Source organism: Squalius cephalus (assembly GCF_949319135.1).
Source record: "Squalius cephalus genome assembly, chromosome: 10".
NCBI classification, from domain to species: domain Eukaryota; kingdom Metazoa; phylum Chordata; class Actinopteri; order Cypriniformes; family Leuciscidae; genus Squalius; species Squalius cephalus.
Genome location: NC_137131.1, coordinates 5,728,552 through 5,751,723, shown reverse-complemented (window position 1 = coordinate 5,751,723; position 23,172 = coordinate 5,728,552). Strand labels below are relative to the sequence as shown.

Below are 23,172 nucleotides of genomic sequence, written 5' to 3'. Positions count from 1 at the left end.
ACACACAAGATGGATATTAGCACATATTGAGTTGTTCTTATAGCATGCAGTGTAGATATGATTATAGGCAGCAACTTCAATTAAAATGAAATTGTAAAAACACTTCAAGCAGTAAATGGATGGTCTGGCCAAACACACACACACACACACACACACACACACACACACACACACACACACACGCATCACATGAGTCATATGACTTGGCCTACACAGAATTTCTGTTCAGCTCCCTTTATTTATTATATAAAAAGTATGCAGCTCACTCATGCTTAAAGCAATTCACTGCAGTAACAATGCAATAAAGCAAGTAAAAGTGTAGCAACATTACAAACATTACAAAAAAAGTGTATAATTTATACATATATATATATATATATATATATATATATATATTTATATTAAGAATTTTGGATGGATCTAATTGTTTTATTAAACTGCATCTTACTAAAAAAACAGCCTTAAAATGTTAACAGTCAATTAAAAAATGTTAATCAATTGATTATTACTTAAGATTTATCTTAAATATTGTAATTATTAAGATGATAACAATACAGATTGCAGCAAAGAGTATGGAATAATATAACTGTTTAGTTACATTTACTACCTACAATAATGCTTCTTACTACATTGCTCTAATAACTGAAGTATAAAGTTAAAGTTCTCTACATGAAAAGCAGAGTTCATTGAATGGTATCCTATCCACTAACATATCCCCCCCCCCCCTCCTTTTTATTTTTACTTTGTCGTTTTTAGCTTCCCAAACTTTTTTATACTTTCATCTCTGTTGCTTTCTCTAAACTATTTTTTTTTTTTTTGCTATAATGCTTATTGTTTTAACACACACAGAGACTCTCTCACACACACACACACACACACACACACACACACACACACTCTTAGACAAATCTAACAAGAATTTACAGACAACTGTTTTTTGGAGAAAAATGTAATTCCTGATATTAATTTAAATCATGAATTAAATTAAATAGTGTGGTGTCATTTGTAAACCTAAATATTCTTAAAATCACAAAAACTGTCTGTCTGTCTATGACAGCAATAATATTAGATTGATCCATAGCAACTTTTTTTTTTTTAAATGCATTCTGGACTGAACAGAAGACAGAGTTTGAGCCAAACAGCTGTTCTGGGAGAGACGCCGATGGCACCATTTAGTCATTTATCAAATGTCCAAAATATTATATTTTTGGTGCATTGCTGTGTGTTAAGTGGTTACAGTGCTAAAAATGATTCAGACCTGCACAAACTTCTACAGTTGATAAAAGATGGCAAACAGTATCCCAAACAAACAAAAGCTTTACTGATGATTAGAAACTATTACAGCATGTCTACACCAGACACGAGTGTGCGACGTACAAAGAGTATGTGATATACAAAAACTACCGGGTAAAAAGTAAAGTGCATGGGTAATACCACAAACATGCATTGCAAAAAGTCACTTGCAATGCAATCACCCTAATCTAATTGAAAATGTTTAATTTACTTAAAATGTTCAATTTAATTTACAGACTGCAAAACGTTTTGCAATGTTTTCTAACCGTTTAGACTTGAATAAAGAGAGAAGACCTGCACTTTATCGCATCGCAGGACGTGCCATGTCAAGTATAGGGATCGTAGTTAATCGGTTCCGAACGCATGTGATTCGTGGATTAATTGCAAAGTTTAACCATCATAGAGTGACAGTTTTTAAGTCGTGTCAGTTTAAACAAGCACAAGAAGACCGCGCTGTTTTCTGAGCTGCACACACAGACAGAACACCGCATTCTGGCCTCTTTCTCTTCTTTTGAGCTTAAACAGACACGTGCACGCAAAATTAAGTCAAAATCCCTGTCTCAGCGAGTATCCCCATAAACACAGTCAGTTATGTGTTAAAAACAATTGAGAAAGAAAACAAATGCATATTTTTGATGCATGCATTCGTCTTAAAGTGAACGCTGCCTCATATACTCGCAGTTTTTGTGTCACAAATGTTAATCAAACAACAAAGGAGAAAGAGAAAAATCACTTTTGTGGCTTTAACACTTAATTTATACAGTGAAGACTATGCAGTGTTATTTTACACCTGATTATTCAATGTCTGTACCTGAATACAGTTCGATCTACCTGAAAAACAAAGCACTGCTTATTTCATTTGTATATTTGTTCTATTGTATTTATCTATGCTTGTAATTTGTTTATTATTTTCTGTGCAATCTCAGAAAAATCATTCTAGAATGATTAATTCTTTACAAATAGAGTCAAATCATCTGGTGAAATTGTTTTCATATCGCAATATATAAATCACAGAAAAACAAAATATTATTTTTTTCCAATATCGTGCAGCACTAATTTGCAGTCACCAAAAGCAGCTTAAATAAAAATGTATTATGTATAGTATGTTTTATATAAAAAGCGAATAAATTATAAATACATATAAAAAAATAAATCATTAAATAATTTCTGGAACTGAACAACTGAGTACTATTATTAATATTTAAAAACAAATATATTTACATTTACAATGGACCACAGCATGGAGCATTTAATATTGAATTAAAAAAAAAATACAAATATTTAAAATATTAATTAAAAAATTAAATAACGCAAGTCTCCTGATGACTAAAAAGTAAAGCCAAGAAGAAAAAAAACCACATGCATAGAGAAAAATCTATTCACAGAGAGTGCCGACGGTGTATTAACATGGAAAAGCTGATAATATCCTCATCGCTTACTAATCTGGTTAATGTTACAGCTCATCTAGTTAACAGTCGAGTATTAAAGAGTGTGGATTAGGCAGCTTCCGGGGCCAATACAGCAAACACTCTTTAGGCTCAGTGTGGGGCCGCGTATGTGTGCGTGGCACGATACGGTACAGAGGATATCTAACGGCAAGCCTTTCAGAAACAACAGTGGCGTTCAACAACAAACTTTTATTGTTAAAAAAAAAAAAAAAAAGTACTTGCATTTTAATTTATCTGTTAAAAAAATATATAATAATTAAAAAGGAAATACAAATAATAATAAAAATAAAAAAGTTCAGCATTTCAAATTCAACTTACAAAAAGCTACCAATATTTATCTCAGCAAATGTTAATTCAGCGACAACTTGGAATTAATCGATAGCCTCCACCGCATTTTCTCTCTCTTACACACACACACACACACTTCTGTAAGTTTGCAACGCCAGAGTAAGGGAGCAGCAGAAACCGGGAGAGAGGGAGCGGTGGAAGAGAAAGAAAAGAGAGAAGGCTGTGTCTGACATTACAGCGGCGCTCCAAAAATAGCTCCCTGGCGCCTGGCCTCCAGCTCGGTTGTCATAGCGACAGAACCACAGGCGCTATAAATAGACTATCAGCTCCAAATCTTGTGTGACTGGAGAGAGGCCAGAGAGAGGGAGAGACAGACAGAAAGAGAAAGAGTGAAGAGAAAAAGAAAGACAGAGGGAGGGAGTGGAGCGAGAGAGAGAGAGAGAGAGAGAGAGAGAGAGAGAGAGAGAGAGAGAGAGAGAGAGAGAGAGAGAGAGAGAGAGAGAGAGAGAGAGAGGAGAGAGAGAGAGAGAGAGAGAGAGAGAAGGGCCAGTCAAAAAGAGGGGAAAGCAAAAAGAGAACGAGAGAAAAAACAGGTCTGGTTTCGCAAAAGAGGGATAGGGGAAGAAAAGGGAGAGAAAGAGAGGCGCTCGAAGAGACAGAAAGAAACATGGCGGATGGTTCAGGAATTTTTCTCTCCATGCACTGGGCTTGTGTTTAGGAATTAAGGACAAGCAAGAATGCAATGTTTATCTGGTTTACAAAAAGCTGGTAGAATATATATGTTTGTATATATGAGTATATATATATATATCTTTTTGGTTTCTTTGAAAATAGACAACCTTAATTGAACATGTTTTCCTCTCTGAAACGCATGCAAGCAAGAATGCAACATTTTTTTTGGTTTCTGAAAAATAGAAACCTTTTTATTTTAGAAACATTTAGCTTTCTCTGAAAACAGGCAGCCATGAAACATTTCTTTATGTTTACAAAATGCACATCAAGAATGCAACATATCTCTGAATTACAAAAAAAAGCTGTAAAAAAAAAAAAAAGTAAAATTTCAGCTGAAGCTGAAAAAAATAAAGCACTGTTTATTTAACTTGTATATTATGTTGTGTATATGTGATGTGTATCTTTGTTCTTATTTTTTAATAACAAAAAAAAAAATAAAGATTTTTTATCTTCGCCACTTTGGCCTAAATGTCTACCATTCTTTTTTTATTTTATATTGTGTGCCCTTGTAAGGCTTTGTTTGCATAGCAGGGACATTAGTTTGGCTGTAATGCTGTCACTTGCAAAATAGAAAAAACCAACATGCAAAAAAGAATTGTGATAAAATGGTGAATCGTGATTTATTTTCGCCATAGACGCACACCGGTTACATAACTTTCCCATCGCGTCATCGTACAGTTGTAGCACTGCATTGTCATTGTACTGTTGTTGTGTTTATCACTAAGAGTAATAATGAACCCACCATTCAAGCAATTCCTGCTAATTTGAAAGCAAAAGTAAAATGCGCACGGCCACATGTGCATTCACAAGCGATTGAAAAGAGGTGTGGGAGAGGAGGGAAAAACTCCAACATACGTTTTAGTTACCTCATCTGTTGACATGATGCCGGTCAATTGCAGAGCTGGTACAAACATACCCATATCCTACGATCAGATGCTTTCTAGGCCTCTGTTTTCTCACCACTGTCATTATTGCGTTTATTTTGTTATTGAGGCGAAAGCATGCAGCTCATATTTACATATTCATCTAAACGTCGCTCTCAGCGGTGTAGACGGCGTCTGGATGTTCACTGTAAATGTATTTCCAACTTTTTACTTCTAAGTGAAGAACGAAAAGAAATTCGGCGTGAGTATATTGGGGCCTTTAATCACATTCAGTCCCTTGTACGTTTCACGCTTCACGCATTCAATAAGTCACTGGCTGCAGTTCACTTAAGGGCCACGGTGTCGCTAATAACAAGAGTTTCTGAATTCAACACACAGCCCTTTAACTGAAAAAAAGCAGAAACCCTAATAAAAATAAACATCCTTGCACTGGATTGACACTTTAGAAACGCAACAAAAAATGGAATTCAATGTTTCTGCAATGTAATTTCTTTCTTTTTTTTCACCTCTGTGCACAAGATTTTTTTTTTTTTTAATATAGTAAGCTCTGTTTTTTGTAAACCCTTCTTTCATTATGCAAGCTAAATGCGAACTAGCAAGAACATTTCTCTGGTTTACGAAAATATAGAAAGCTCCATGAAAATTCTGTCCACCAGCTTTCTGTAATAATAGATGTGCAATAATAAAAATGTCTTTCGTTTTCTCTATTTGAACACCTCTTGCACACCTGAATAGTTGCAGGCAGGTGCGTTGGATACAGAATATAAAACAAAAGAAAAAAATCCTGCATACTGCTGTTGCCTGCAAGAAATCCAATTTTTACTGAGATAGCAACATTTCAGTCAAAAGACCTTTGTCAGGAATTAAAATAAAAAATAAATAAAAAAATCCATGCACTTGATGCACCATTTCTCTGTTTTATGGAAATGTAGAAAGCTTGTAGATAACATCAAAGGAACATTTTTTTCTTCTCCATATACTGTATTTACGCAAACAAAATGCAAAAAAGGAGGAATACAAAGTTTCTTTGGTTTATGAGAACAGAAAGCCTTGTGTAAAGAAAATATTGCTTTACACTCAATTATTACACACTCGCCCCTGAATACACTAGAACCACAAACAAACATTTCTTCTCTGAATTACAAAAATACAGAAAGCTTGTAGAAACAGTCATATTTCTTTGATAATACAACATAACATAATATATAGCATAACACTAATGAAACTATTCTCATTGTTGTTTTTTTCTATCTCAGCCATTTTCTGTGACTGCAACTCTACTAGCAGATGCAGGAAGAACTAGTAAGGAGAGGGGAAAAAAATGTTGCGGGATGAATAAAATCTGTGAGAAGTCTGTATTCTTCCCTTGCTTTTTGAAGCGATTTTTTTGTTTGTCTCCGCATCAATGATAACATTATTGAGCCCACAATACCTCTGCAGCTTGAACGTACAAAGAAACAGAGATGAATGAAAACTCTAACGCATACACACACACACGCACACGTTCAATATGGACACATGGCCATGTGACAGGAAGAGCCTTGAAAACGCTCAGACAGAAAAATGAGCTCATAACAGGACGAGCAGTTGACGACGCTAGTTTTCTTGCTGAACGCGAGTACGTGCTTGTGCGCGCTTGAAACAGCACCGTCATTCTCCTCCGTCCCTCTTTGCAGTCTGGGAGATGGGAGTTGCCCTCCAAACCCTCGCAAGAAGCCACCATTATCACTTCAAGCTCATTTTTCTCCTTCAAAAGGAGAAATGCATTATTTGCAATACTTGCGGATCTTCTCTGTCTCTCAAAGCGTCTCCTTCTGCTGCGAGTGAGTGAACCAGAGAGTTAAAAATAGCTCTCTCTCTCTCTCTGCGCTACGTTTACATAAGCGTGGGGGGGGGGGGGGGGGCACTTCCGGTCTAAACGGCTCAGGACAGCGTCTGATCCACAACAACCACCAGTGGATGTGGGAGAAGACAGGACACACGCACGCCACAATGCAGGAAACCTTTCAATGTATACCCAACCATGTTCAACATTCATTCCTCCATGTCTTCTAAAAGCGTATATCTGTCTAGCACTCATCAGTCTCTCTTTTTCACTTTCTGTCACTTCTGCCCTAGTCACATTTCTATTTCCCTCCCTCTTGAGTGCATAAATCAGTCCGATACATGCAACGTGCTAAGAAAGTCACACAAACAATTTCACATCAAGAGAGTCGAGTGCAACCAATCTGACCGACTATTACATGTATATTCAAAATGCGAATCAGCTTGGTTAAAATTGCTCTCATTTAGCTTTCAAATACTAATAATTCTGCACAATTAAAAAGCAATTCAAACCCAGCATTCAAAAGAATCAGAATACTCACTACTGTGCGCAGTCGATCAGTTGATATTCGTTGGATCTTTCGAAGCAAGCTCTCACCCCTTCATCCTGCCACAGGGTCTTTGTGTGTTCATAAAATTCCTGTTGGGAAGACAAGTGGAAGAGAGGACAAACCCATAAACCAGCTGTCGGAATCCAGGCAAATCTTTTACACCTCTGTAGTTTGGCCACATCATTTTTAATTAAAAAAATAGTCAAATTGTATTTTTTGTTTATTAAAAATTTCAGATTTTAACAGAACAATAACAAATAAATAAAAAGAAATTCTGGGGACTGGGGACAAAAATAACAATTTCTAATGAGGAATGTCATGTCTGCGAATACATCACGAGTACATGAGTTCCCAACCCGATTTAAATGTAAACCAAAGGAAAAATCCTGTTTCTGATTTAGGATTTCATCACCTTGTAATGAACACTGAAGGCCACAAGGAAACAAACGAGGTCTTAAAAGATGAAGAAGCGTGCTTTAAAGCAGGGGTTCCTAAACTTTTTGGGGCCAGGGATCCCTTACAGGGGGGAAAATAGGACTAATTTAAACTCAGGGATAGTTCATCCAAAAACTAAAATTCTGTCGTTGATTACTCACCCTCATGCCTTTTAAAACCCGTAATACTTTTGTTCATCTTCAGAACACAAATGAAGATATTTTTTATGAAATGTGAGAGATTTCCGTCCCTCCGGTGACAGAAATTCCAGACATTTTGGACTAAACCGCTCAATTCATATGGATTAGTTTTACGATCTCTTTACGAAATTTTTGAAGCATCAAAGTGTCAGTTGCGTATCTGTCAATGGAGGAACAGAAAGCTCTCAGATTTCATCAAAAAGATCTTCATTTGAGTTCCGAAGATGAACGAATGTCTTACGGGTTTGGAACGACATGAGGGTGAGTAATCAATGACTGAATTTTCATTTTTGGGTGAACTATCCCTTTAAGTTAATGTCAAAGTTAATGTGGGTGGGAATAATTAACACACCATGCTTTTTCTTTTTTTATTATATATTTATATTTTTATTTTATATATATATATATATATATATATATATATATATATATATATATATATATATATATATATATATATATATATATATATATATATTATTTTATTTTTTTTTTTTTTTTATTATATATCGCAACTGACTATCATTCGCACCAGGTCAAACTTGCATTGTTGAGAGACAAGTCGCATCAGTGTAAAAATCACTTTTTATTATTAGCCTACATTAGGAAATATTGTAAAATACCGATAGATAAAATGAAACGTTAAACATTATAAACACTATTAACATGTAGGCCTTTTTTTACTTCCCCTAACTCCACAAACTATCCTTTAAATTAATGGTATTCAGAACAAAACAAGAATTAAAAATAAGTAAAGTAAAAAATAAATTATAGTGACATTCACCAAAAATTAATTTGATTTTAAACTGATTTATTTGAATCGTAACTGGCGTTGGGCTTGCGCACCTCTCATTCGGTCCAAATGTTTCTATATTTGCGATGTAACACCTGGATGCTAAATTATTATTTACGTAAAGAAGGCTTTGTACTTTAGACAAGAAATAAGAGGAGAAATAAGTTTTGAATAACAGCAAGTCGAAAGTAAGGGGATGACTGACCGGCACAGCCTTCATATTGTACAACAGACAAATTAAATTAAGCAGAATAAGTTAGTGTGTTTAATTTACTGGATTTTATTTTGATAATGAACAGGTTGCATGATGTGTGCGTGCGTGAGGCATCGACGCGATCACTTTCCTCATAGCAGCGGAAACAACTTAATACTCTGTCATTTATGGTCAGCAAGCCATAGCAAAACATCATTTAAAACAGTAAAGTGTATTTTTATTTGTGTATATTCAATATAACTACAAAATGTCATGCTATTGTAAAATAAAGAAAACAAACAGGATGTGCTTTCAGCTGTCTCAGTTTAAACATCTTTCTGGAGCACGTCACAAAAAAGAACCAAAACACTGCGATTACTTGACGCACAGACATGAGAAATATATCTAGAAACCTTTAAGTGCCTAATTATTAGAAGTCTACGTTTTGGTCGGCGCCGATAGCCTCGTGGGCAGGTGCGATCGTCATGTAGCGCCGTTGTGCTTCGGGCAAACCGAGTTCGAGTCCCGGCTTGTGGACCTTTCCCAATCACGTCCCCCCTCTCTCACTAGGGCTGTCGCGATAACCGCAAAATTGTAAAACCGCGCTACTGAGAAGCCAACTGCAGAGGAATGCAAGTAACCGTAGCAACCGCGATATTCGCATGTTTTCTTTTTTCATAAGGCTATACCCTTCTTGTTTTGAACTTTGTGCATGTGTATTGAATGTTAAATAAGTTAATAATGATAACAAGACTGTTTTTATCATGGTGATTTGTACAGAGACTTCATTGATTTGCACTTAAGACTTAACAGTGAATGAGAGAGATCGACTGAGCGCGTGCGATTACCTGCGTCTGTCTTTGAGGTCAAGTCAAGTCATATATATGCGTGAAAAGTTTTCCGTGTCCAAGGAAAGCGAAATATTTGTCGTGTCATCCTCTTAACATTTAAGGGGATTTACCATGAATGGCATCAGCGACAGCGCTGGTCAGCATTCCACAGCGCGAGGAAGCCGCGGGAATCAAAAAGCAGCGAGTCACGCATTGAATCAATGTCATTTAAGCGTCAGCTTCAGCGTTACCCATGCGACGCATTGCTGGTCAGCTCAGCCTTGAAAAGTGGAGCTTAACAACTTGTTTCATTACTATTTTTTAAAGAATCAGCGTTTTTGAACGTGTTCGTTGAATGAACGGTTTAATGATTCAGTCAAAGACAGTCCATTGCCGTAACAATGTAATGCGCGCTGATTGACAGCCTTTCAATGCGCAGAGACGCTGTTTAGTTTCGGTTATATTGGTTTACTGAAAATGTAGGCTACTCGTTTTTGTGCATGCTGACCACATGGTAAAACCTATTTATATAGCAACAAATAAATATAAATATATCTAAATAAATAAATAAATGGCGATAATACCGCATACCGCCACTATTGAGCCACTCAAAATTACCGCAAGGGAAATTCCTTCACCGCGACAGCCCTATCTCTCACCTCACTTCCTGTCTAGCTACTGTCCTATCCTAATAAAAGGCAAAAACGCCAAACATAAATCTTTTTTTTTTTTTTTAAAGTCTACATTTTGATTATTTGACATTAAATGCATTATATAAGTCACTTTGGAATATAAATTGCAGAACGTTTCAGATGATAAAAATGTGACTTGTAATCCAGAAAATATGGTATAGCAACTTATTTTGCTGACCCTCTGGCTATGGGTCACGGACCCCACTTTGAGAACCTCTGCTTTAAAGACAAAAAATAAAGCCAAATTAAATTACTTCATTTTACAAGCTGTAGAGGACAATAGTGGAGGTGGATGTTAACATTTTACGCATCAGTTAAGCTCTTCTGCTTTCTTCTTTTGGATAACATGCATAAAAAATAAATAAAAAAAATCACCAAACAACATACGCACCTCATGTATAACAAAAGCCACATTTATAGAGGAGTTCAAGACAGAACTAAACGGTTCTGACCACCCACTGCGATTCAGATGTGGTGGTGAAATATGAATGAGCATTTGAAATGAAAGAACTTCCAATAAAAGCAGGACACAGACAGCTTTTCCACCCTTTAAAGCTGTTTATATGTAGTGCCCATAATGGCACGAACCTGAACAGCAAACGAGCAGGGACAAAGGAAGAGCAACACCGTGGTCCCAAATAGGGAACAGGACTTTGTCTCGCTTGATCTTTGTTTGTGTGTTTGGAAATGGCAGCATTCACTTTGGCACAACTCCTTTAACATAAAGTAGTGCCACTACACTGTTAAACATGTAGGACCAGAGCCACACACTTGAGAATCACGCCACCCACCAACTCTCACTGCTCTTACCATAAACATTTATTTTGTGGGTATCTGAATTTTTGTATCATGCTATTTATGATTAAACTTTTTGTTTCCATCATTCAAAAATGTTAATGGGAATCTACATGTGGCATTAAATATAACAGTAAAATATATATGTAGGCTAAAACTGTTCTGCATTATTATATAAATGAAAATGAATAAGTACTATACTTTTGAGTATTTCAACAGTTTTTACTGGTGGTTCTAACATTAAACTTTTTGAATGCACTTGGCAACAGTGGCTGTTTTGGTAAAATGACAGATCCTCTTACTAAAAAAAACATCATTGAGATTTACAATGAAATGGCCAAAAAACCCCAACACATTATAGCTATTTTGCCCAGCCCTAGCATGAGTAATGCTAAAGCATTTTGTGTGCGTTATTTTTATTCATCTCATCTACATCTGTTTTTCTCTCTGTCCTTATGCTAATACTCTTCACCAGCTTCCTCCTAGCTCGATAGCTTCGCAGCAAGTTTATTTTTTAATGGAAATATTATAACTCAGCCATGCAACAGTGTTAAAATAGCAGTCATTTACAAACTTCAATGGGACTTTATATCCTAAAATGACATGACTGAGTTATAAATGTCAATAATTGCTTTGCTTTTTATTTTTGTCTCTTGCTTGCAACACAATCAACCAGTCAGACTGGTTCCCAGCGGGCCCTGGGGCCACTGAGGGAAGGAGAGAGAGAGAGAGAGAGAGAGAGAGGGAGGGTGGGGCACTATCTTCTTTGTAGTAACGCTAAAACTACAGCCACTTCCTGCATTCAATTCTGAAGTTTAACAGTTAACGATCAACTCGGAATCACGCAGTTATTCAGACAATCCAGTGACATATCCAGTTTTTAGGTGTCAAAAATTCCAATTCATTGTATTCATAAGCTAATAATTAAAGTAATGTTCATGTAATGATGTAGCTAACGATTTAAAACCTTGTCTAAACCAGCAGGTGAGCTGTTTGTGTTCTCTATTTTTAAGTCCATAGGGCCACCAAGTTTGAGTCACCCGTAATTAAATCTTGAGCAGGCCCATTGGCGCAGGTCAGGGCGGCTCTCCACTGCCCTTTCCCTAGACACAGAGCACCTGTCGAGGTGATGAGGGAGCAGGGAGGTCCTGGGTGACAAGGTGTGTGGCTCAGGTGAGGCCCTCTTAAGGGAGAGTTTAGAGGTTATTACAAGTAATCAGGCGTAATGAACGCCACGCCATTATACCCGAGAGTCACACGTACACACACCCACATTTCCCTCAGGTGGGGTGCTTTTTCAATTCACCAACGTGTTGTCCCCAAGCAAAGAATCGCTGCTAATTATAATTGCACAAATCACACAAGGCAATACGACCAAGGAGAACAGTCAAAACAAACTTGTGCGGTCTGACAAGATCCACGACAATTAGCCAGAAACTAGATCCATGTAACACTTATTTTGTAGATGTACACACAGTGCTCACACACTTCTTTGGCTTTCTACATTTAAACTTGATCTGTCTTAAAAAAAAAAAAAAAAAGTCATTTTATTTTATAACTAATACGTCTGTTCAGTTGAAAAAGCACTGAGACGGTGCAAAGACTCTGGGGTGATGGGGTGACAATACCTTTCTACTCACCGTTGTAAACTCAAAGTCCTTCTGATTGGCTAAGTTGAGGATGTAATCAATTCGAAACTTATTTGCTTGACAGGCTAACTGAACTGGAGGTACCAACATGGACATTGCCGTCACAATAGTCTGTAAAAGAACAAAGACAGTCAGAGTTTCAGTTGACTTCACATTTGTACATGTTGAGATTACGAGTTAAACTCAAGAACCTTCAACACTTACCTCTATAGCTTCTTTTATATTATTCTTGATGTCTTGAATTTTCTGTTTTTTCTCTCTGTAAAAACAATAACGCTTGGTTACTTCAGATCAATTCATTTTTAGGCAATGTAATAAAATAGTTTTACCCCTGGTTTCACAAACAAGGCTTTAGCTTTGTCCTGGACTAAAATGCATGTTTAAACTGAAAGCAACTTGCACTGGCGTATCTTAAAACATGTCAGTGCCACTGTTTTGTTTCAAGATGCACATCCGTAATGTTTTTTTCTAAGGCATGTTTATAAAAGCTACTTAAATGTCCTTATTTAAGTAAGGCGACCTTGAGTGTCCAGAAAGGCGCCAAATAAATAAAATGTATTATTATTATTATTATTATTAAACTAAGGCCTAATCCTGGCTTAATCTAAGCCCTGTCTGTGAAACCAGGCCTAATGTCATAAATGGTATGAATTAAATAACTTAATACTACTTAGGGTTGGACATTACAACAATTTCTTTTTAATCACAGTACGAATCATTTCATATCATTGTAATACATCACAACAAATGCATTTTTGCTGGAAATTCAACAAAAATGGTTTTATATTTATATTATGAGTTACAAATTAAGGTGGTTTATTGCTATTAATTACTTTCTCTTCCTACTTTCTTCGTTATAATGGATGCAAAAGGAATAAGTCTCACATTATAAAACACTGGAATTAAAAACGAAAGACTGGATAACTAATATTATAAAACTGACGGTTCAGACTTTAAACTCTTATTGGATGAGCTGCAATGGCTGCAAGTTGTTATAAATGAGCAAAAATACAAACACGTGACCATACATAAACTGAATACCATATTAAATGCATGTAAATGATGTATTCGTACATGATTTGTATATCATGCACAAATATATCTACCACAGCATACATGGTATAACAAAATATCTAACATTACACAGCATATACCACCAAGCCCTAGCGTTAATAATTCAGTTTTCCTGACTTTTTCCTGATTTATAGTCATCAAATTATAACTTGTTGTCAAAAACTTTTACTATCGACTAATTCATGCATCTATTATTTATTTGGTCTTAAATCTGTAGCCTCTGTAGTATTTTTGCACACCTCTACTACACTGATCGAGGAGTAGATTAGTGTACTAGTGGATTATAGCAACTTTAGGTAATATCAAAACTGGTTTTAGACCATCCATGCATTTCTAGATAGTGTAAACTACTTATTGAAATAAAGTCAGCATTTAATTATAATGGGATTTTTAGTGAGCAATATCCATAGTACATTAATAATAAGTCCTATGATGAAACAAAAACCACTGCATTTCACAATAAATAAATGTACACTAAGGTTATACATATATCACTCTGAAATACATCAAGAGGACAACACAATAACATAAGGCACACCTTTACCACAATGATTTAAATTTCAACATCATCCCAAATCTTCAATAGGAGGAGTGAGACCATCACGAAAAACATTACACCAAGACGACAAAATGGCATGATGAATGAAACAGGGTTTGTTTATGCTCTATTTCATACTTGACTGTATGCTATGGTTATGGACGCAATAAAAAACTAGTCTTGAGTTTAACTTAAGCGGAATCAAAAAAGTACATAGATGTGAAAGCCATACTTACTCAGCATTGAAGCCATTGACATGTAAAATGCGCATCTGTTTGACTATGGTGCTTTTCCCCGATTCTCCAGCCCCTGAGAGATGAGCAAAAGAAAGATATAAATCACAAGGGATGTGGGAAGAGGGGGAGTCAGATATCACCTGATTCAACAGGAATAATTCATTCAATTTCACAGTAGCATTTCTTTTAGAAGACAAACTAAACAGAAAATTCCAACTAAAATCCAAAGCACAAACTGTTTATGAATTATATTATCATCATTAATAATGCCATCATAACAATCAAACCCCTTTTATATGGAATATCATAACTTTGTCCATTGCTATGCAAATAAAATGCCACCGGTTTAAGGTTTTTACATAACCACATGCTTTATGAATACTCCTTCCATGTTTCATATCACACAAGATTTCAAAAAGATGCGCCACTCATTGATTGATATTTCCTTAAATTGTGAACACTCCAATAATCACCAATCAATGCAAGTAAACCTAAACTAAAAAGTAACCGGTAGCTATCCATCAAATCAAATAATGTTAAAGAACTGTCTAGAAAAACCACCTATTTTATCTTAGAGCCACAGTTGTCAAACACTGACAAAGCTGAATGATTCTACAATTTATGGTCAATAGCGCACAGTTGCCTGAGTTTCCAAGTGCTAAATATGAAAAGAGAGTTAGCTTCTCCCCTGTGGATGTGAAGCACAAGCTACAGGAGCACCTCAGATTTAGGCTTTCAGTTCAGATGCATGACGAGAACCTCTTTATAACAACACATATTCTGTTACCAGGCTCCAATTGTGTCAAATAGGCCTGTTTGCATACAGGAATTGCACTTCTGTGCTCCAATTACACTGGTACACATCCCTAAATCATATATCATTACGACACACTTCAATCATGGGTATCTAGATATATACCCGTTTCCTCACTTAAATACCAGACATTATGATTTAGAGAGCTTCGCTATGTTGAATACATGGGATTTTGATTTAGAACAGGGTAGCCATGTGTATAGCTCAAGCATGCTAAACAAATAGGTTGTTGGAGAACTGAGTTTTATCAAAGTAAGACCAGACCCGTCTCTTAAACGGAGACTAAATCAAATCAAACCAATGTTAAAACATTTTCATGCCTGGCCACGAAAAGTCTATGAAATTGAAATGCCTGCTGATGATATCAGATTCAAGGTAGCAAGGCAAGTAGTGTTAGACCAACATGGGTTTTTCAATGGGCCAATATCTAGAGGAACAGGGTGGTCGAAATAATGCTGATATAAACACACTACAGATTAATGAAAGCTATTTTTTTTCCAGTATTTACTCAATTCACACAAAAAAAGTAAAAACAAAACAAAATGTGTCTCATCTATCAGTAGATTTTGGAAATGACAATAAGTGAAACTACCATTTCTATTAATCGTCTGGTTAATACAACGGTCTATAACTAATCTAAGATATGAATGTTCAAAGCATATGAGAGAAATTATTAACTGATCTAATCAGTTTCTGTTTCAAATTAAAAGTGCAAAATTATAAGGGGGAAATATCATTATCATTTTGGGGATGCCCAGAACTATGCAAACAACCCTCCATATAAAATGTCAGAGTAATTCTAAATGTCTTGAGATATACAGTGATGCACTATTCTTAATTCAGAAATGTTTACATAAAGTTATTTTATTTCTATCTCAGGCACATTGTTACTTTAGCAGAAACAATCCTGAACTCGTGAACACAGGCCTGAAGAAACATGCAATGTGTTTTTGCATACATCTCTACGAGATAGTTGTAAGTGAATTAGAAAATCATGTGAGACCAAACATTTCCATAATGCAAACCGTATTGAACACAAATCAGATGGGAATGAATGGAGAGATTGAGTGGTGTTGGATGAAGCACCACAGGCCTCCAGCCCTAAGCCCTGAGGTGTCCACTACTACGGCACAGGAATCCCAATCGAAGCGCGTGCACATACATCACTTACTCGGGACAAATGAATCAAATTCACGCAAAACGCTACGTGTGACAGACCCCGGTGACGTCACACGCCTCAGTCCGGCAAGTGAGTGACAGAGGAGCCTCAGCTTTCAGACCAACCTACCTAACAGTAGTAGTCGATGAGTTGCTCTGTAGATCTGTTTGTCTTTCTGGAGCTGTTTCTCTATCTTTTTGTTAGCTTCTCTCTGGGCCTTCTCCTCATTTCGCTGGTCCTCAGTTTTACTGTTGCCCAAACAACCCATTTTCCCGAAAACCCAAGAAAAGTTTTGGGGTGGGGTGGTGGGGGGGAGGTGACTCTACCGTATGAATAAATGATCCAAATTCCTTGATTGGCCTCCGATCAGAACACTTTGATGGAAAACCGGGACATTTATACTTGTATGCACATGACTCCCCCTGGATTTAGTTGATACGGGCAGGGGAGCACGGGGAAATATGAAAGCTGTGGGTGACTAGTATTGGCGAGGATAGGTGCTGGTGAAAACACACTAGGCCAGCCTACAGACGGCCGAGTCCTGTCGAGCGCTTGCTGCTATAAAATATGAGATTTGTGTATGGATGTGCATCCAGCGAAGCCTTCGACGTTACATGAAGGATTTCGGCTTTCCCACGACGGCGATTTAGCACATTTCCCGTGGCGAATCCATGGTCGGCGTCCCGATATAACGACCGACTCCTATTAAAATCATGAATAGCTCCACAAAACGCGATTCTTTTCGGTATCTTGCTGTCGAATCCGTTCGCCGATGCAACGACACGGGCAGAACGAGATAGAAAGGGTGGCTACAAATTAAAAAAATAAATATTTCCACCAAAATGACGGCATGTGGATCATTCCGCCCAGCGCCGTGGCCGACATGAACCTTTTAACTCCGTTACGAAACGACGTTTGTCTGCGAGGAAAAATACGGTGGTGCTGCTGAAAATTTCCCCTTAGATTGACGCTATTTTCCCTCCTGTTCTGCTTATGGTGACTGATCGCTTTTTTTTCGGCTTGTCCAAATCAAACGAGGCCCTTCGCCGTCTTCTCCGTTACCGTAATTTGAATTTCTGCTCACATCCGTAGGCTTTGCTTTGACGCGAGCGGCGATCCTTAACGGTTCTTACAACCGCAGATGCAAATGTGACCGATTCCGTCGATATTTCACCGGTTATCGCAGTCCGAGTCCGCTGTCAGGCTACGCTTTGTATCCCTCTTGAATTCGGGTGGTAGATCATGTGCATTTGGATACGTGAAGATAAATCCGATACCACAACGACAACGATGGATCCCCTACGGACGGAGCGCGTTGAATCCCCAATTGTGGCGAATGAATCCTTTTCGAGGGTGTATTTTTAGCGATTATTTCCTTTTCTCAGTGAATTGTACATTGAGATAGAGAGAGCGTTGAAGAGATGGGTGGGGCAAACAGCTCTCATTGAACCCTGAGTACGGGCTAATCACATGACAGCCAGAAAACGTCAGCAAGCGGCGATTCTGCGGAGAAAAGGCGCCCTCTTTGAAGACATGAATCATACGTGATAAAGTTCGCGATTCACCCGATCCATCTTTGACTACTATTTACAGTTATCGCTGGTTATATGTAGGCAGTGCGATATACTCTTATGTTTAATGGATACGTTTCTGAACCACAGCTTCACCTTTAAATCATGTAAATATGCGCATCTTGCATAGGATTGGGAACCGAGAACTGTTTCCGTTAAATAAAAAATGCCGGTGGCGATTAATAATTGTTAATGAATAATGGTTCTTGAACGTGCATTGTGCATCCGAGGCGGATGAAACAGTATTTAAATACTCTGACCAGTGTAGTTCGGTTCCCGAAAGGATGACTCTTATGAGTCGGTTCTTTGTATTGAATCACTAACATGCAGCGCGACTAGTGCGTTATGATTCCCAAACTAATGACTCGGTTCTTCTTAGTGAATCAAACAATTATAAAATCGCACGCAGCACTTACTGAACGTGTACTAAAACGTAAACATAATATGTTTGCTGTAATTGTTGTAATCAGTGGCATTTTATAAATAAATAACATATTTTCTAAATTATTTTCATTTTTTTAATTCTGAAATTCTCATCATTTGGCACTGCTCTTCTTTCAACGTAAAAAAAATGATGAATATTTAATCAGTCAGCGTTTAGAAATTACAAAAAGAATGTTTGAATTGAAGTGTTCGTCGATTGTTAAAATGTGTCCATACATACAGTTGAGGACTTCCTATTTCAGTGAATGTTAATTAAAACTCCCCCTTATCAACTTCAAGAATTAACTGATGCATTTGTGTGAGAAGGCACTTAATTATTAATCACTGCAGTGTAAATTAATGTAATTGCTCATAGGAGCATTAAAGAGAGAATACGTTAGTTAGGCTAATTTTCTTAATATTGTGCAAACAATTGGAAGGTGTATTTTACAGCCACTGATTTAAGCAATATGCAACCAGAAGTAAAACCTGTTGCAAAGCCTTGTCACAACCAAAGGTGTCCAAACTCATGTTCATTTACATGGATTAAAGTGCTTTTATTATAATTAAAAGCTTCATACATCAGTATTTAGATTTTCCATAACTGAAAACGTTAAATACCCTTTGTGAAGATTTACTTGTGCAATATATGAAATTCTGAATCAACAAACCAAAATAAATCAGAAATACTACAACAATCTATGACACCACCATATTATCTTCTATTCTGACAATTAATGACAACATTCGTTAGACTAAACAGGATAGCAAGGACTTCTTAGGGGTTTAAAACAATGGCTACAATCTAATAGTCTATTTCAGGTTTTTCTCCAAAATGATTTAAAAAATTAGTCTGAGCATATATTCATCAGACATGCTAGAAAGAAAATATACGCTTGCATATATCTGGCAATAAACCTTATTTATACTTTATAAATTGGTTTGTGTATACACCCCATGCATTAGGTGTGAATTATAGTCTACACTATATACAGAGCTGTTTTTATTATTATTTTCCTTCAGCTAATAAAAGAAAAGACAAGGCACTGACATTTCATTCAAGCTATAGTAACAGCCTAAAGCCAAACATGTATCTGGTGCCTTAAGTCATACTTCAACTTGAGTCATAGATTTTTCAAATATATTTATATTGTTCAAAACAAAGGCTTTAAATAGTGACATGATAACCAGAGAGTAAACCAAAGAATCATTGTGATGTCAACACATGAGATAAACTACTTTATGGCAGTGACCGAATTGGAAAATGACGTTTCATTGAGCTATTTTTCGACACACTGTGGTCTATTTTTGATCCCTTAATCTTTGTGTGGTGTTCGGGAGCAGAGACTAAACAGACTCATTTGGAAACAAAGTCTGGTTTTACAGTGAGGTTGTATTAAAAGTTAAAAATCAGCACACGCCACCATCTTCAGTTTAAGTTCTTCAATGGACACCCAATTAAATTCCATTCTGAGACTAAACCAAAGTTACCACCTTTAAATAAGGATGCATGATAAACTGATTATACCTCTTGGGTTTGGGTGATCTATCACCAGAAGGTGGCAGCATTTCTCTAATATTTGATCTCCAGCAGACTAGATCGTAATTTTAATGGTAAAAGACTGTACAAATGTAAAAACCTGTTAATAGGTTAACAGTAAGTTTCCTTACTATATACAGTGGAAAAACTGTAATAGATCAAACCTTACATTTGATGTAATTTTACAGTAAAATACTCTTCAATTTAGATTTTGAAAGTGTATAATTTACAGTGAAAACCGTTTAAATAACTGTTTAGTAGTTTTTTCTAATCAGTTATGTACATTAGGGTTTTATGGTACATCTAATGTTGTTAAATTAAATGTTTATTGCATTTTTTATGTCATGTCTGTTAGCATGATGGTGTTTAGTATTTGTGTGAATTACACTGTGTATTTACTACCTTGTGGAAAAGCTGCTTGTGATGATCATGTGACTTTCTCATCACCATCTGTTTATGGTTGTTGTCAGTGTGTTATACAGGTACAAAACAGATATTAGTATAGTTTGGTATATTAACATTATATCAGTTAATGAAATAAATGTTTTACTGTAAATTTAAAGGTATAATGGAGGATTTTTTTACCTCTGGGTGGATCACCTATACTATTGGTCCTCCTAATTGCCAATCATTCTGGTGAATCAATCAAACTTATTCAAAAAGTGGAGAGGGCGGGTCTTATCTAAAATTCGGAAAGATCCTCCACTATACCTTTAAGTGAAATCTGTAAAACCAAAAATGTTACTATCGTATTATTTATGGTACATTTCTGGCAACATGCAGCTGTCAGTTTTTTTAACCATAAATATCATGGATTTTTATTTATTTATTTTTTTTACAGTTGACATTCCCAAATTTAAGCTTTTATTCACATATAAACATTCATGCTGTGGTAAACAGAAGCTTAACCAATGAGGTTCATTCTTGTTCATTCTCATATTATTACTTTATATGTGAATAAAGGCTTAAATTAAAATCCATTTAAGGAGTCCAGTATGGATAGACCAATATAGAGTGGTGCAGGTATGACGAGTTAGCATTTTAGCACTTCCGGTTCCATCGTCCTGAAAAAGTCAATATGTTTTTTTAATGGCTGAAATAAGGCTCAACAAGCTCAAGACACTTTCACGTTTTATTCTATGACATAAAATACATCAGTGTTACCCCACTCATGATTTTTTAAAGCTGTTACGTGTCTTGAATAAGGTGGTTGCTAACAAGTAGCTAAATGGTACTACAGAGGCGGAGATTAAACGTCATCATGCTGAAAAGGAAAGCTCAGTCATTATGCTTATAATTGAGCTCTTATAAACTAGTCTAACTCAAACGTTCTGGGAAAATGTTTTCGAAAGCTAGTGATGATGGCGTTGAAGTCAAGTGATTGTGGTGTAGTTACAGCCAACCTTTAGCTTTTTACTTCTGGCGACTGCATTTAGGCTTTAAAATTCATAAAAGTTGTGTTCATCTGTGAACGTGATTTTGATGGACAAAACATGTAACTGTCATAAACTTTTGTTGATCACAGAGCTTGTTTTTTTTGCGATAATCCAAAAGCCTATGGACAAATCCTATTGGGTTTTTGTTGAGGGAACCAGTGTGATGCTAACCGCCGATTAGCCTACAAAGTGACGTCATTCCTGCACCACTATATCATATAATATTTCTGTGGCCACATTTGCTCTGACATACTTTTCACTATCTACTTTCAAACTGAGGTTAAAATCACATCTGTTAAACGCTGTGGGTGATCTTCCTTGAAGGGGGTTCGATTGCAACTGTGTCTGTTTTATGTCTTGTTTTCTATTTATTATCTATATATAATTTTTTTTCTTTTCCTCTTCTTTATGTATTGATTTCGTTTGTGATTGTAATGCACTTTGGGCAACCTGTGTTGTATTAAACTGTGCTATACAAGCTTAAGAAAGTAAGAAAGAAAGAAAGAAAGATACTGAGCTGTGGTGCAACAACAACAACTTTAATTCTGGCTCCAACAGCTTTCTCAATGGAAGGGATGCACCGATATGAAAATTTTGGCCGATACCAATATTTCTTTATATTCGAAAGCCGATAACCGATATATCGGCCGATAAATCTAAATCCAAAGTCTTATATAATTTTGAGAGCCTGATTACAAAAACAAAAGCCTCACCATTAAAAACCATGTCCCAAACACACAATTATAATGTTCTTATTATAATTTTACGTAGCCGATATGACAGAATTGTTTCACTTTACTGTATTTTCCTGCTTTGAAGTGATTTCAATCATATTTCAAGCAATTCAAAACCATCATGGTAAACAGTGGCAGTGCACATCTGAAGTGTTTCAGCTGAAGATAATAATCCATTATTTATCGGCTTTAATATATCGGACAAATCTTCTTACCAGGCCGATAACGATAACATTAAAAATGAACATATCAGCCGATAGTACCGATATGGTGGCCGATATATCGTGCATCCCTAAATTCTGATTTCATTTCAGAGAATTTTATTGTGTAAAATAAATGTTTTTCTTTGTCTCATTTGCCAAAATTACTTATTTATTATTAATGAATGAATTGTATTATTTATTATTCTTGTTTTATTTGCCATAATTCATTTGTATTATGCATTATTCTGCCTTTAATTTTGTATATATTGTGTAATATTTTGTTCACGAAATGAAATGAACAGAACGTGTGCTTGAGATGTGTATACAAAGACATGAGTTTTGTAGCTCGCTGAAAAAGTAGAACGAAAAATGTTTCGCTAACTCAATATTTAACAAAATTTTTACTCTTTTTAAAGAAAAAATGAGTAGCGTTTGGGTCGCCCAGAAGTCTCTGTGATGTTTTTGTCCCTCCTTTAATGTTCTATGGGTTTTTTAGCCCGTTTTTTCAGTGGACAGTAAGCGGTATAGCACTGTTACACAATGAGGTTTAATACAGTCAAACCTTTAACTCAGGACCCATTTGTGTTATGTCACATTACATAAGACAGTCCCTTTCAAGGAAAGCGGTAATTCTTGGAATTAGTCGCCTTCTCCTTGTCTATTGTTATATTAAGAACTGCATGCCTTCCTCAAGATTTTAAGATCCACTGAGACTGGAGCAAAAACTAGCAGTGATAAAGTTCGGGGCATGCATTATGGACGATTTGGCTTAATTTAGTTGTTTGTAGCCAGAGGTGTTAGCCACAGACTCTATTAAAAACTGGATGTGGTATGTGT

General features: G+C 36.2%; 1 protein-coding gene across 2 annotated transcripts in view; it reads right to left on the bottom strand.

Annotated features, from left to right (window-relative positions):
• The window catches only part of gnas (GNAS complex locus), a 33,302-nt gene that overhangs the window by 6,397 nt on the left and 3,733 nt on the right, over window positions 1–23,172 (bottom strand). Inside the window, exons 1-5 of one of the 2 annotated variants that reach the window (XM_079884356.1) lie at window positions 16,558–17,904; window positions 14,456–14,528; window positions 12,812–12,866; window positions 12,599–12,718; window positions 7,012–7,109 (exon numbers count right to left, since the gene is read on the bottom strand). In XM_079884356.1, the coding sequence (XP_079740482.1) occupies window positions 7,012–7,109; window positions 12,599–12,718; window positions 12,812–12,866; window positions 14,456–14,528; window positions 16,558–16,696 (485 nt within the window). In that variant the 5' untranslated portion in view covers window positions 16,697–17,904. Of the gene's footprint in view, window positions 1–7,011; window positions 7,110–12,598; window positions 12,719–12,811; window positions 12,867–14,455; window positions 14,529–16,557; window positions 17,905–23,172 lie in introns of those variants that run through there. The other variant, XM_079884355.1, reaches the window with a different exon arrangement.